This window comes from Phocoena phocoena, chromosome 20 (assembly GCF_963924675.1).
Source record: "Phocoena phocoena chromosome 20, mPhoPho1.1, whole genome shotgun sequence".
NCBI classification, from domain to species: domain Eukaryota; kingdom Metazoa; phylum Chordata; class Mammalia; order Artiodactyla; family Phocoenidae; genus Phocoena; species Phocoena phocoena.
The window spans coordinates 15,737,561-15,751,189 of NC_089238.1; the positions used below are offsets into that span (position 1 = coordinate 15,737,561).

A 13,629-nucleotide genomic window follows, 5' to 3' on the forward strand; every position below is an offset into this window, starting at 1 on the left:
CCAGCTCTAACCAGAACCCCCCAGTCACTGTCTTGACCCCCAAGTCTCCAACCACATATCCACCTTCCACACCCCTCCCCTTATTCTCCAAGACCCAAACAAGCAGCCACTTTCTTTGATTCCCCACAGTCTTTCTCTCGCCTCAAATTCCCTGATGCCCCGTCTCCTCACGCCCCCAATAAATGTGCTAGAACTGTGCCAACTGCTTTATGTCTGATCTGGGAAGGATGGGCTGGAGAAAGCGGAGGCCAGTGTGGAGGAGGGGAATGTTTATTGGGGTGGGGGTGGGGACAGGGGAACATCACTGTCGCTCGTACATCTCCCGTAGGATCTTCATGCTTTCTGAGTAACGAAGCTGGTTCCGATGGGATGCCTCCTTCCACCTGCAGTTGGGGTGGGGGGAAGGCAGAGGGAGGACTCAGCAGTTGGAGCACAGGCCACAGGGAACAAGCATTTGGGGGATGCTCACCTCTGGCGGATGCGTTTCCAGCGCTGCATGTTTCGGTAGATGAGTGTGGAGGGTGAGGGCTCAGGCTCAGAGGGCTGCATGGACAGAGAGGCCAGGCTGGGTGGCCACGCCCGAGCCCCACAACTCCTGCCCCATTGCCCCAGGCCGGCCTTGCACACCCACCTCATCATCAGGGGTACCCTGGGTCTCAGGCTGCAGTGGGGATGGAATTCGGGATCTACAGGCATCTCCGGGCGGTCCGGGAGCTGTGGGTGGAGGCAGCTTATACACATCACGACTCTTGCTGTTGGTGACCTCTGAACCCTGAGGATACAGGACCCCACACCAAGCCCAAGAGAGTCAGAGAAGAGGGCCAGGGGCACACATTTCACACCTCCTTCCTTTCCCAGTGACAAAAGACATGAGGGTCTCACCAGGGACCTGTACTTAGGAGTCATGTCTGTCTGCTCCAATGATCCCTGTTTTCTCCTATCCAACCCAGGGATCTCCTCAATTACTCCTGCCCAGCACACAGACCTCCATCTAGGGAGACTTCCATTCCCAGCCCAAGGGGTCCCCATCTGCTCCCCTAGGCCAGGTGGCTACACCTGTTTGCACTAAGAACCCCTGCCCAGTCCCCCAGCTCTTGGGAACCCCTGATCTTGGAGGTCACATCTATTTGCCCAGAGGAACCCTGTCCCCTCTCCCTCCCAGACCGGATAGCCACGTCTGTCTGCTCTGGGGCACTCCAACCGTTCCCCTGGCCTAAGGGTTCCTATCTGTGTACCTCACCGGATCCAGGAGTTACCCGAGAGACACAGAGACCTATGCTTGTCTATCCCATTAGCTTGGGGGGAAAGTACCTTGCGACTGTCGACCCACTGCCCTCCCTGGCTGCTGGGCGGGGGCCTACCACCCATCCCACCTCCTCATCCTCAGGCAGTGGGGGCAGCGGTGAACTGGGTGAGCGTTCACGCTCGCGCACTGTGGGGCTGTTGCGCATCCAGGCTCGGCAGATCGGGTACAGCGGTGTGTTCTCACTGAACTGAGCCAAGTCCACGCTCCGGTCAAACAGCTTGATCACGTACGAGTCTAGGGTGGTGAGAGTGGGAGGGGTATGAATATCGTCACGTAGACCGCCATCACTGCCTGCCCTCCAGGGCCACCGACTACTCACTGGATCGCTGTGGCCCTCCCTCGGCCAGCCCCTCATCCATCTCCCTCCTCTTCTTCCTCCGCTGATGGGGGAATCGGGCAGATGGCCTGTGTGGGGAGGGAGAATTTCAGGACCGGGGTGGGGACTGAGGACCTCTCATCAGCTGGCTGGGGCCCCTGCCACCTTACCGTTTGCCGCTGGCCGTGATGGAGCAATCCCTGTGGGGAGAGACAAGGCGTCAGCAGGCTTACCCTTGAACAAATGCCTGCTCAAAACCCCCCAAAGGGCACCCTTGGGGTACTGTGATCAAGCTCATATAGACGCCACCAACTCCTTAGGCCTTGTGTTCCCCCCACACCGGGGCCCGAGGTGGCATCATCAGGGGACCTAAGCTTCTGCTGCCCCAGGGCCTTTGTACACGGAGAGTGGTTAGGAGTGTGGTGGAGAAAGCATGGGGCAGGGTGGTCAGGGCTTGGATGAGGAAAGAAGTTATCTACCACAAACCCTCAAACACAGATCCCATCAATAAAACTTACTTGTTGTGGGTGTCTGAGGGGGTCTTCCCAGCTTCCTCATCCAGACGCTCCCTGGTAGCAGAGGAGAACTGTAGGCTCAGGGTTCCAAGGGCCCAGGGTGGGAAGGCACCCAGTGGCCTCATCCATTGGGCCCCTTCCTCCCTAAGCCAGCCTCTGGGGTCCCACCCAGGGCCCCCGACTCCCTATGACCCCATGCTGGGCCAGGTCCCAACCTGTCCATGTGACTCTTCTCCAGCAGACACTGCAGAACAGCATCCAGTTGGTTCCGGGCCTTTGCCATCTCCAACTCTGGGGAAGAGGGTACCGAGGAGTCACTTCCCAGGCCCACGGCAGGTGGGCAGCCACTGGGCCGGGGAAGGGCATGTGTATCCAATCCTTCGGTCAGGCCCAGGCATGCTGGGAGGGTACAGTGGGCAGAGACTACTGAAATGATGAGCAAGAGCTCTGGCTTCCAGGGCTGACCCACATGCTCATGTGTGACCTAAGGTGAATCACCTTACCTCACTGAGCCTGTTTCCTCATCTCGAAAATGGGTCTCCGAATGATATCTACCTGCTAGGACTGTTTTGAGGTTTAAACAAACCTATGTTGTATATGAATCTCTTAGCAGGATGCAATAATAATGAGTAACATATATAGAGTGCTATTATTATTATGTGCCAAGCACTGTTCCAAGCACATCACACATATTAACCCATTGAGTTTTCACAATAACCCTGGCAGGTAAATATGATGTTTATTCCCATTTTAAAAATGATGAAACTGAGGCACAGAGATGTTAGGCTACTTGCCCAAAGTCACACAGCTAGGAAATCGCAAGGCTGAGGATTTGCACCCAGGTCATCTGGCTCCACAGCTGAAGTTATAAGGCACGGACTCAAACTGGGTGCAGAATCCAGCCGCCAGATGTGCTCTGTTTGGCTGAGGTAGGTGTGTTATTTTAAATCTGAGTTAAATCTGAATAAGATGACTACATTTAATAATTGGGAGATTTCATCTCAAATACCCATTTTTGGCTTTTTTTCCCCCCAGGAAATGAGATCTGGGCCCACCTTCCTGCATGCCACAGCCCCTGCCTGGCCCTGTCAGCCTGTGTGTTTGCCTCTCTTCATCACGGAACATAAGTAGGTGATGATGTTATAAATATTCTCCTCTTACTCTTGTGGGGTGTTCACTCTTCTCTTCCAACTAGTAGGAGCTCTGACCCAGCACTCAGAGCCTGGAAGGACACTTGGGGACATGCTTTGCTAGCCCTGAGACTTCCTGAAGAGACCAGGAGACATGACTCAGAGGAGAGACAGGGTGGGGATGCAGGGCTGGGGGCAGCTGAGATTCTAGCAAAGAGCCTTGGTTAGGAGCCAAGGTATGGATCATGCCCACCTCTCTTTCCCTAGTCCTTGTTTCTCTCCTGACCCTGGACACTTTCCCCTTGATATCCCCCAGGCTCCTGCCACCTACTGGGTCCCACACTGGCCTCAGTGTCTCTCTAAACTTATCCCTTTTCCTGGACCCCCTTCTCAGGTTTATCCACACTGTCACCCCATCCCTCCCTGGGCCTCAACAAGGTCACTTCTCTCCCTCCCCCGCCCACCCCATGGCCTGTCCACTTGGTCCCCTGAGTGTCTCTCCCCCCTCCCCCCTCCCTAGTCTGCCCACCCGGGTCCTTTCTCTCCCTCCCCCTGGGCTCCCAGACTCAGTCTCCCCTTCTAATGAACTCTCCACAAGGTGGCCAGGGGAATCTTCCTAAACCCAAACCTGACCCTGATCCTTCCCTGCTTAGAACCCTCCACGACTCTGCAGTGCCCCCCTGGGGCAGAGTCTGAGTGTTTCAGCCTGGTGTTCACAGGCCTCCATGACCCTGCCTACTCCTTCCTCACCATCATTTTGTTGTGGTCAGGTCCCCTTCACTTTTCCACCCACGATTTTTGGGGCATTTTTTGGCATCTGGGGGGCCGTCTTGTAAAACTCCCTCCTTGGTTCAAAACCCTCCCTTGGCTCCCCATTTCCCTCAGAGCAAAAGCCAAAGACCTGACCCGCCGCCCCCCCCGCCCCCCCCACTTTGCTCTCATCTCCTCACACTTTCTACATCACTCACTCTGCTCCAGCCACACTGGCCTCCGTGCTGGCCCTTGAACACTCCGGACAAGGCTTTCACCTCTCCGCTGTTTCAAAGCTATTTCCTTTGTCAGATTTGCTGTTCCCTCACTTATCCTCGTCGCTCTCTCCCTCACCTGGCCTCACTCCTGATCTCCCTACCTTCTCCTGTTTCGTTTTATTACCACTTATAGCATTTAACATCTCACGTCATTTTAGTATTATTTTGTTGTCTGGATTCCATGCCTCTCCCACCACCCTTAACGTGCCAGTCCTGGGTTCCCATCAAGCTTGGCCCCAACCCAAAATGACTTCCTCTCTCTCAGATTCAGTTTCCCCATCTACCACATTTCCCACGTCCTAGGATTACTGGGATACAGTGACTACGAGGATTAAAAGCTTTCCCGTACTTCAGGTGCTCAGCAAATGCTGGACTCATGACCACTGCGAGAAATGGGGAAACGGAGAAAAGAGTCCTTCTTTGAGTCACACGGCTCGGGATCCCCATGTCTTACCGCACCACACCACTGCCTGAGTCACCACCATTCAACCTCAAAGCTATCCTGAACACACATCGGGAGGGTATCAAGGTGGCAGGAATCGCTCGATGCCTGACAGCGATAGTCAGATGGGCTGCGGGGAGAAGTCGCGTAGTCCGCCTTATCGCGATAATGCTGTCTATAGGGACTCCCACACCCTGATCAGTCCGGTGCTCCCCTACAGGCCCCCGACCTCGGGGTCCTCACCTGATTTCTCCACTTTCACCTTCACCGGGAACATGGTTGGGGTCTGGGGTCTGGCTAGCTGGGTCAGAGAAGCCCAAAAGAGCCTACGGTCACAAGTCAAGGCCAGAGGCAGACGGGGAGAAGTCAAAGGTAAGCTTCGTGTGTGGGCAGTCCTCCGCCCTCAGCAGTGTCCGGCCGCGACGGCCGCGGAAGCTGCCACCTCCTTCAGTTCACCTTCTGTGGGCGGGCCCTTCGGCAGTCCCTTGTTTCCATTAGTCAATGCAACCGTCAATCTCGTACCCTGGCCAATTCACAGCTGCCGCTGTCGGTTCCCAGCTCTAAGTCCCACCTTTCGGGGGGCGGGGGGGGGGGGTCCAGGTTTCCGGAAACAAACCAACAATATCCCAGGGCGCTTCCTGGGAGGTGTAGTTCTAGCTCCCGAGACTCAGCCGAAGTAAGGGCGCCTGCGCCGCGCGAGGCACGGTGGGAGACCAAGGATCAGAGCGTCGCGAGGCTGCTTGGCACTTATAGTATTAGAAGCTTTGAGTAACACAAATTTGGCTATTGAACAGGAGTTATTTAACCGTGGGAGTCTCTCTTGGTCCCTAAGAGGAAAACAATTCTGGGGCTAGGCTGGGTTCCCTCTTAACTAAGCACTCACTAGGTGAGTGCCAGCTACCTGTTAAACTCTTTTAACGTGCAGCCTCATTCACTTAGCAAATATTAAGTACCTGAGCCAGGTACTCTCCTAGGTACTGGGGACACCGCAGTGAACAAAATGGACAAAAATCCCTGCCCTAATGAGCTTATATTTTAGAGGATGGAAGACGAACAATAAATAAGTAGAACATTTTAAATGAAATGTAAGAGGAGAAAGGATATAGCCTGAGACGTAGGGAGTGTGGTGGCCCGAGCGCGGGTTGGAAAAGAATTTCCAGACACAAGGCAGAATGTAAGGAAGATAGAGTTTATTAAAGAGAAGGGTCGCTGCAAGAACAGCGGGCCAACTTCCTGGTAGCCAGGGAAAGTCAACCCCCTGTGTGGGCTGGCAGCCAACTTTTATAGCCTCAAGACAAAGAAAAATCCTGCGAGCAGGATGGCATTAGGTGATTGGTCAGGAAGCTACAAGGTTACTACATGGTGAATATTTTACCTAATATGGAGTCAGGCGGGGGCGGGGGGGGGGCTGTCCAGTTTAGATTAGGAGAGACCATGGCAACAGTTGCTATGGGGGCTCGGTTAATTCCAGAGTTTTTGTCCTGTGTCCTTGATGTAGGGTGTCCTTGATGTAGGGCTCCACAGGGGGTGCCAAGGTGGGGACTGAAATTTTAAATAGGAGGATCAAGGAAACCTCCTCTAATAAATCTCTTGAATACATGTCTATTGCTGCAGACAATTTCCTTCAGAAAATGAGGAACTTCCATTTACCACATGTGCCTTGGCATAAATTCTAGGGGGAAGCATTGTGATCCACACTTCCGATAAGAATAATGAGGGCGAGTGGGGAAGTAATGTTTTCAAATTCACATACTACCTGTACAGGATAACAGTCCCTAGTAATGGAAGTATTATTCCTTCCCTTGGTTCCAGATCTGTACAATAGGGTTCCCAAGCAAGAAAGTTCCTATTTTTGAAGGGTTATGAGTAGTATACAGTGAACTAATGCGCATCATGTATGAAGCACTAAGCCTAGCACAAAGTGAGCAATCAATAAATGTTTCTGAATATTAATAATCATTTTAAGTTTCAACCTCCAAAAGATCCCAGGAAATCAATATTGAGAATTAGGGTCCTTTATTAGGGGTTGTCAGCAGAGAACACAGGAGATAGAAACAAGTCTTAGGGGCTTGAGAGTGGGCTTGGAGAAGAGGAGCCCATCCTGGTCCTCAGGCCTGTGCAGAAGTTGTCAGGGGGTACCCAGGGGTATGGTGAAGGAGAGGTAGTCCCCAAGGGCGCCCCAACGTGGCCGGTAGATCTGGAAGATAGTGATCCACGTGGTGAGTACAATCACCCAGAAGAGGAAGCCCACAGCTGAGCGCCAGACATCTGTAAGAGGTAACAGGAGGGGAAAGGTTGGCCACCACCTGCTCTCTGGTCTCCCCGAGACCGGCCCTCTCTTCTCTTCCACAGAGTCCCAGAATTCTGGAACCTCCATTGTCCCTTCCCACCAAGGCTCCCAGAGTCCCCCTCCCCACACCCGATGGCCTCCCTTCATCTGTGCCCTGGACTCACAGCCTTTGATTTGGCTCTGTTCTGTGTATGCCGGGACAAGGAAGGCCTCTCGGAAGAACCAGAAGATGTTGACCAACCAGAGAAAAGGCAGGAAAGCAAACCCACCTAAAGAGAAGAAAATAAACTGGGACTTAAGGCAATGAGGATCCTCCCAACACCCATGTAGCCGACCAATTTGGAAGGTCCTCTCCCATACCCAAATTCAAATGGAGATCTCTGCTATCAGGAATTCAAGAATCCTGACTCCTCGGGATCCAGGAATCTGAGTCCTCAACCATCTTTTCGGCAGGACCAGGAGACCAGGCCCCCAACTCCCCTCCTCTCTTGGGACCCAGAAATTGAAGCCCCAGTCTCCTCCTTCCTCAGGACCCAGGCCCTTCCTCTCTTGGGACCCAGGAGTCGGCGTCCCTAGCCACTTCATCCTCTAGACCCAAGAATCCAGGCCCCCAGACCCTCTTCCCCCAGGCGCTCTAGTCCCGTCCCCTCTCTTCTCCGGGGACCCTAAGATAACAGCCCTTACCCAGGTAGTACTTCCGGCACAGGTTCAACTTCTCCTCGTTGGACACCCGCTCCAAGTTCATAGTTGCGCTGGGGCCGGGTCTTCCGAGGGTCTTCAGGGCAAGACCCAAGCCCTGACCCCAAGTGACAGATGCAAGGATCACAAACAACCACGCCCCTATTACGACAAAAGGGAGAGAAATTGAAGGGTGGGTTTTCTGAAAGAAGGGTACTCCCGCCCCCACCAGCAAGCTGACTGGGTTGAGACGCTCTTTATGTTTTTTGGGGTACGGAGACGACCCCTAACTCACCAGTGGAGTCTTACTTCCTCCTGTTTGGACCCCTTTGCCACTTTCAACTACGGACTTTTGCGCGAGATGCCGCAAGTGTCTCTGGACCTTGTAGTCTTTTTGGTCAGGCAACGCTGCACGCATGCGCTTTCAGGAAATTCCAGTGGGTGAGTCCCGTGGGGAGGGTGAGAGCCTCCATCACGCAAGCGCACTAGGGAGTTTCTGAGTGTCCGGAGGCCACGAAGAACTACATTTCCCAATGCCCTTAAGCAACGGAAGTGACGTAATAGCAGACATAGTTGGAGGGTTCGGGTAAAAATGGCTGAATATTTAGCTTCGATATTCGGGACTGAGAAGGACAAGTGAGAACGGGCGCAGGGAGTGGCCCCTCGGGAGCCCAAGGACGAGGCACTTGGTTCCCTGGTGGCTGGGCGGCGTGGGGCGGTGTTTCTGGGGTGTCCGGCTCCCCGGCCCTCGGTTCACCTCTGTCTCTGCACCTCTTCCAGGGTTAACTGCTCTTTTTACTTTAAGATCGGGGCCTGCCGGCACGGGGACCGGTGCTCCCGGCTTCACAACAAACCGACTTTCAGCCAGGTGAGACCCGGCACGGAGCGTGGGGGGTTAACTTCCTGTCCATTCCCTTGCTGTTGTCTACCATCACGAGGTCCCGCCTTTTCCGGATTTCTAGGGCCCACCTTACCGCCCGGCGTTTTTCTCGTCGGAGCTCTGCAGGTTCCTCTCCCAACCTTCAGGCCCTTCTCCCAGGAACTTGGGCACGCCCCCGTACGTAAAGACCACACCCCTGGGCTGTCCCTCTCTGCTAGGTATCCCCTCTTCTGGTTTTCTGAGGGGCAGGCGTTGCTGTTGCACTCAAGATGCTTATGCTTTTTCTCTGGCGCAAGGTCTCACCCCCAACCTTCATACCCAATCCCTCTGCATATAGTCCCGCCTTCTGAGCTCAGGCCCCGCCCCCTTTAAATTCTGTTCAGACCATAGTGCTGCTCAACCTGTACCGGAATCCACAGAACACCGCCCAAACCGCAGACGGATCGCACTGTGAGTGAGGGACCTGTCTTGGGGGCAGGGCGGACAGCTCCCAGCAGGCCACGCCCTGATTCCACCTTGCCCACCTCCACCAGGTCACGTGAGCGACGTGGAGGTGCAAGAACACTATGATAACTTCTTCGAGGTGAGGGTTGGCAGGGGTGGGTTCAGTTTCCTGTGGGCCAGCAGCTCAACTGAGTTCCTCGTGGTCTTCCACAGGAAGTGTTCACGGAACTGCAGGAGAAGTACGGGGAGATTGAAGAGATGAATGTGTGCGACAACCTGGGGGATCACCTCGTGGGCAATGTTTATGTCAAGGTGCCTGCTGTCTCCCCATTAGAGCCTAGAGGTGGAGGCATTTCAATGCCTAACGGCCACCGCTGAAGCCTCACAGCTTGAGGTCCATCACTAAATCCACTCCAGACCCTGAGCTGCTAGCTAATCCCCTGATTTCTGAGTTTGATTGCTGACCCTGACCGACTTTCCCTCAGTTTCGGCGCGAGGAGGATGCAGAGCGGGCAGTGGCTGAACTCAATAACCGCTGGTTCAACGGGCAGGCTGTGCACGCCGAGCTGTCTCCCGTCACTGACTTCCGGGAGTCGTGCTGTCGGCAGTATGAGATGGGGTATGGTAGTGCAGGGGTGGGATGGGCACCTGGAGTCCCAGACTTCTGTGTATGAGTTGCGGGGGCTGTCAGTGACAATGGCCTCATCCGTCCATCCATGCTTTACCCAGGGAATGTACCCGGGGTGGTTTCTGCAACTTCATGCACCTGCGACCTATCTCCCGCAACCTCCGGCGGCAGCTCTATGGGCGGGGACCCAGGCGCAGGTACCTCAGGACCAGCCTGCCAAGACTTCTCGTATCCCAAGGCCCCTGTATCCTGAGATGAATCTGATCCTGTGCCCCAATAAGTGTCTCAAGCCTTTTGTGCCCTAAGACTAGCCCTGAGCCCCATCTGAAGACGAGCACCTAAGTCCCAACCCCCAAACCAGCCTGAACCCCAAACCCAAGTCCATCCTGGATCTCCAATCCTGAGGTCAGCGCCTGTGCACCTATCCTGAGGCCACCCCCAGGAACTCTACTTACTTCATCAACTGCCATGCCTTATCCCAGAGCAGAGAGGCAGAACTGGGGGATCTGCACACCATCCCCATGGCTCTGATCCTCCTCTCTCCTGTCCCCAGGTCACCCCCAAGGTCCCATACTGGCCACCGTCCCCGAGAAAGAAATCGACGACGGTCCCCAGACCACCGGCATGGCCGTTTCTGAGATGCTGACCTCCTTGCCCTCCACCCCTGGCAGGCACATATGTTCCTGGCCAGGACCCCTCCTCAAAGCCCCCTTAACTCCCTAGTGCCATCTTTTCCATGCTCCGGGTCTCCATGATGTAATACCTTCAACACAGGGACCTTCTATCGCCCCGCCCCTAATAAAGTTCTATATTGAGGGTTTAGAGCTTCGTTGTTAGCTTGAGCCTGGCTGTGGGCTGGTTTCCTTCCACCCCCACATCTGCTGATGAAAAGGGGAAGTAGGGCTGGGCTCTGGCCACAACCTCAGCCAAGAAACTTCCAACAACAGGTGGGAAAGCAGCATGCCCAGGGTCCTAGAAACCCCCAAGTGGGACTGGTTGGGTGGGGCTGCCTTTGTGCTGAAAGTTCAGCACGTCCATCAGAGGATTCTCAAGGGGGAGATGCTTGGTTGTGGCAGGTCGGAGGATTCCCAGTCTGGAGGAGATTGGGGTTAGGAGCTAAGGTAAGATTGCTGGGAGTTGGGTGGGAGTCTCCAGTGGGTGATTGGCTGGGTCCTCCATGCCCACTGCCCTGAGATGGGAATAGGTAGTACCTAATACTTAAGCTTACACGATGCCAGGTGCCAGGTGTTCTAAATGCTTTACTTCCAGTAATGGTTTTACTTCTCCACAATAACCTTCTAAGACAGGTACTATTATACCATTTTACAGATGGGAAAAGAGAGGGCAAGAAGATGGCAGAGATGGGATATAAATCCACGCAGTCTGGCTCCAGAGTCCTCGCTGTAGCCATCTTGAGGCCTTGTGGCCGCTCTGATAACGGGCCAGGAGCTGGTCTGGGGCTGGAGAGTAGATTCCTGGCTTCCAAAGGGGACTGGGGATCCTATGCCCCCACATCCACTGCTTCCTCCTTCTGCCCCGGTTTCCTGGCAAGTGCGGCAGAGGTGCTGTGGCAGGAAGTCCTGTGGTCATGGTCCCCCAGAAGGCAGGCTCCGCCAGGATGGGGCCCCTATGCCTCCTCCTGACTGCCGTGCTGCTCCTGGCCCAGGCAGCGCCGAGGAAGGCCTCTCAGCACTGCAGCCGCCTCGAGTACTGGAACCTTGAGGACCTGTGCTGTGTGTGGCAGCTGCTTGCAGCGCTTCGGGCCGCCCCCTGCTCGGGTAAGGAGCCGGGACTGGGCGTTTGCATATGTTCAGGCGGAGGAGTTAAGGGGTGATAGGGAAGGGGGAAGGGGCGAGGTCTGTGGGGTCTGCTTCGGGGTGGGGGCGGTGGGCCGTACGTAGACAAAGTGGGGATGGGGAATGAGCCTGCGAAGAAAGGGACAGTGTGAGTTAAGACGGTCATGGTTAAGGGGTGTGGCCGGTTAGACAGGCGGGAACCGAGAGGCGAGGAAGAGGCGGGCGGGGGAATGAAAGGGGCGGGGCCTATGTAGAGAAGGTTGGGAGACTGGCAGGGCTAGTGTGCGGGGGGGGGGGTTGAGGGGGGAATAGAGAGATGGGCACGTCCGCTGATAGGTTGGGTGAGTACAGTGCAAGGGGCGGGGACTGCTGGGATAGGACAAAGGGGGAAGCACGTAGCTAGCGCAGAGGAGGCAGGTTTGGCGGTTGCACGTGAGACGCTGTGTCCCACCAGACTGAATTTTCGGAAAACTGCGGGCCCGATGATGCGGGCAATCACGTAACGCACCCCTTCAAAGAGTGTCCTCCTGGGCAGTGCAACCCCAACAGCGAGGAGCTATGTAGCCCTTGTGGCGGCGGAGCAACGGCCCCCACTTCCCTGGGGAGCCGCGGCGGGACCCGGAGGCGCGGCAGACAGGTGCTGGTTGGGCTCCGGAGAGCCTGGGCAAGGTGCAGCCCGCCAGAGTGGGGCGGGGGCGGGGAGCGTGGCTTGGGGTTGGATGGGTGGCGTCTGTATCAAGGGAAGGGAGGGTGTAACCTAACTGAAGAGGACAGGGATGGGGGCACAGTATTGATAGTATCAGGGGTTAAAGGAGTCGGGGTGGGGGGCTGGGAGGGCAGGATCAGGCGGAGATGTGGTCCCATTGAGGGATTTAAGGATGGGAAGTTTGTGCTGAGGAGGCAGGAGTAGGGCATGCTTCCCACTTTATTTCCAGAAGCCGGTCCCTAACAAGGAGCCCTGCCCCCTGACACGTGGAAAGCTGAGCGTCCTTAGTTCCCAGGAGCCCAGCTTACCGGCGATTTCCAGTCTCCTGTGGACATCTGAGCACAAAGTCCCTCATTAGGCCTGGCCGAGTTGGAGTCTTGACCTGTCCCTGGTGCTGGTTCTGCTCATGACCTCAGCAAAAATTCTCCTGCTCGCCCTGCAAAGGCACCGCCGTCGCAACCACCAGGGGAAAGCTGTCCAACACCCCTGTCCTGGCTTGGTTTGCAACCACCTCAACACCCACACCCTATTCTCCTGGCACTTGTCCCCTCCAGGCTCCCTGGAGGCTTCAGAGGCAGGGGACTCAGGGAAGGAGGTCCCTCCGCCTCCACTCCTAGGCAGGGGTTAGTTGAGGATACACCAAGGCCGGGGGGAGGTGGGCTGGAAGCTTGCGCTTCCTCCCCTTCACCCCTCCCTTTGTCTCCTAGAGCTGCCAAGTCTGGAATCACAGCCGCTGTCTCGCCTCCTGGATGAGCTGGAAGTGCTGGAGGAGCTGATCGTGCTGCTGGATCCTGAGCCTGGGCCAGGATGGGGGAGAGCCTGTGGCAGCACTCGACACCTGGCTGCAAAATATGGACTGCCTGCTGCCTGGTCCACTTCCGCCTACTCCGTGCAGCCCAGTCGCTGGCCTCGGTGGGCCCTGATGGAGGCGGTGGTGGCAAGGGAGCCCTCTGCCTCTCCGGGCCAGGTTGGCGCACACCTGCCCAGAGAGGGCGGGCAGATGCACTGCAGGTGCTGTCCAAGCTTGGCTGAGCTGGGGCCTGCCCGGCCTAGTACCCGATAAAAATAAAGTTTCCGTTGAAGTAAGTGCCTGCTGTCTCTGGGCCTCATCACGGGTCCTCTTAAAATAGTCTTAATTGGGCCAAAACCCAGCAGACATCCTCTCACTCCCCTCCCCATTCAGGGAATGGGCCAATCCCACCACACACACAAGACCAGATGTGGGTTACCTCTGGGCAACCAGGGTCCCCTCTGAGAAATGGCCCTGCTCCCCTTGGGAGGGTTCATCTATAGGGAGCCATCTGCGTTCTGACTTGGAACAGGTCATTTATGCTGAGCCTTGACAGACCCCCCCAGTTTACTTCTAATTCTGAACGATGCCCTCTCGCCTCCCCTGGCTCAGGATGAGTGGGGCGCAGAGGAACAGAAGCTCCTACCTGCCCCCAGCACCATACAAATGGAAGACCACCT

The 13,629-nt window shown here is 55.7% G+C and overlaps 4 protein-coding genes across 5 annotated transcripts; 2 read left to right on the forward strand and 2 right to left on the reverse strand.

Moving 5' to 3' along the window:
• Nucleotides 1–254: 254 nt before the first annotated feature.
• Nucleotides 255–5,224, reverse strand: LIN37 (lin-37 DREAM MuvB core complex component). The gene is made up of 9 exons (XM_065899445.1): nucleotides 4,981–5,224; nucleotides 2,353–2,428; nucleotides 2,141–2,191; nucleotides 1,793–1,822; nucleotides 1,626–1,711; nucleotides 1,374–1,540; nucleotides 632–772; nucleotides 470–543; nucleotides 255–383 (listed from the first exon to the last, which is right to left on the reverse strand). The coding sequence occupies exons 1-9, from the start codon at nucleotides 5,012–5,014 to the stop codon at nucleotides 302–304; spliced, it is 741 nt and encodes a 246-aa protein (XP_065755517.1). The 5' UTR covers nucleotides 5,015–5,224; the 3' UTR covers nucleotides 255–301.
• A 1,456-nt stretch (nucleotides 5,225–6,680) lies between these two features.
• On the reverse strand, nucleotides 6,681–8,141 carry PSENEN (presenilin enhancer, gamma-secretase subunit). Its single transcript, XM_065899462.1, has 4 exons — nucleotides 8,001–8,141; nucleotides 7,712–7,867; nucleotides 7,192–7,296; nucleotides 6,681–7,005 (listed from the first exon to the last, which is right to left on the reverse strand). Exons 2-4 carry the CDS (start codon nucleotides 7,770–7,772, stop codon nucleotides 6,866–6,868), a joined length of 306 nt encoding a protein of 101 aa, XP_065755534.1. The 5' UTR covers nucleotides 7,773–7,867; nucleotides 8,001–8,141; the 3' UTR covers nucleotides 6,681–6,865.
• A 27-nt stretch (nucleotides 8,142–8,168) lies between these two features.
• U2AF1L4 (U2 small nuclear RNA auxiliary factor 1 like 4) lies at nucleotides 8,169–10,470 on the forward strand. 2 transcript variants are annotated; one of them, XM_065899449.1, is made up of 8 exons: nucleotides 8,169–8,341; nucleotides 8,486–8,573; nucleotides 8,969–9,035; nucleotides 9,119–9,168; nucleotides 9,243–9,341; nucleotides 9,515–9,648; nucleotides 9,759–9,854; nucleotides 10,211–10,470. In XM_065899449.1, exons 1-8 carry the CDS (start codon nucleotides 8,298–8,300, stop codon nucleotides 10,293–10,295), a joined length of 663 nt encoding a protein of 220 aa, XP_065755521.1. In that variant the 5' UTR covers nucleotides 8,169–8,297; the 3' UTR covers nucleotides 10,296–10,470. The 2 variants fall into 2 exon arrangements, with proteins under 2 accessions (XP_065755521.1, XP_065755522.1); XM_065899450.1 differs by lacking the exons at nucleotides 8,969–9,035; nucleotides 9,119–9,168 and having other exon boundaries at nucleotides 8,298–8,341; nucleotides 10,211–10,295.
• An 805-nt stretch (nucleotides 10,471–11,275) lies between these two features.
• IGFLR1 (IGF like family receptor 1) lies at nucleotides 11,276–13,212 on the forward strand. The gene is given in 4 exon segments (XM_065899453.1): nucleotides 11,276–11,389; nucleotides 11,391–11,435; nucleotides 12,869–13,136; nucleotides 13,139–13,212. Coding segments are annotated over 4 exon segments (501 nt in total).
• The last annotated feature ends 417 nt before the right edge of the window (nucleotides 13,213–13,629 follow it).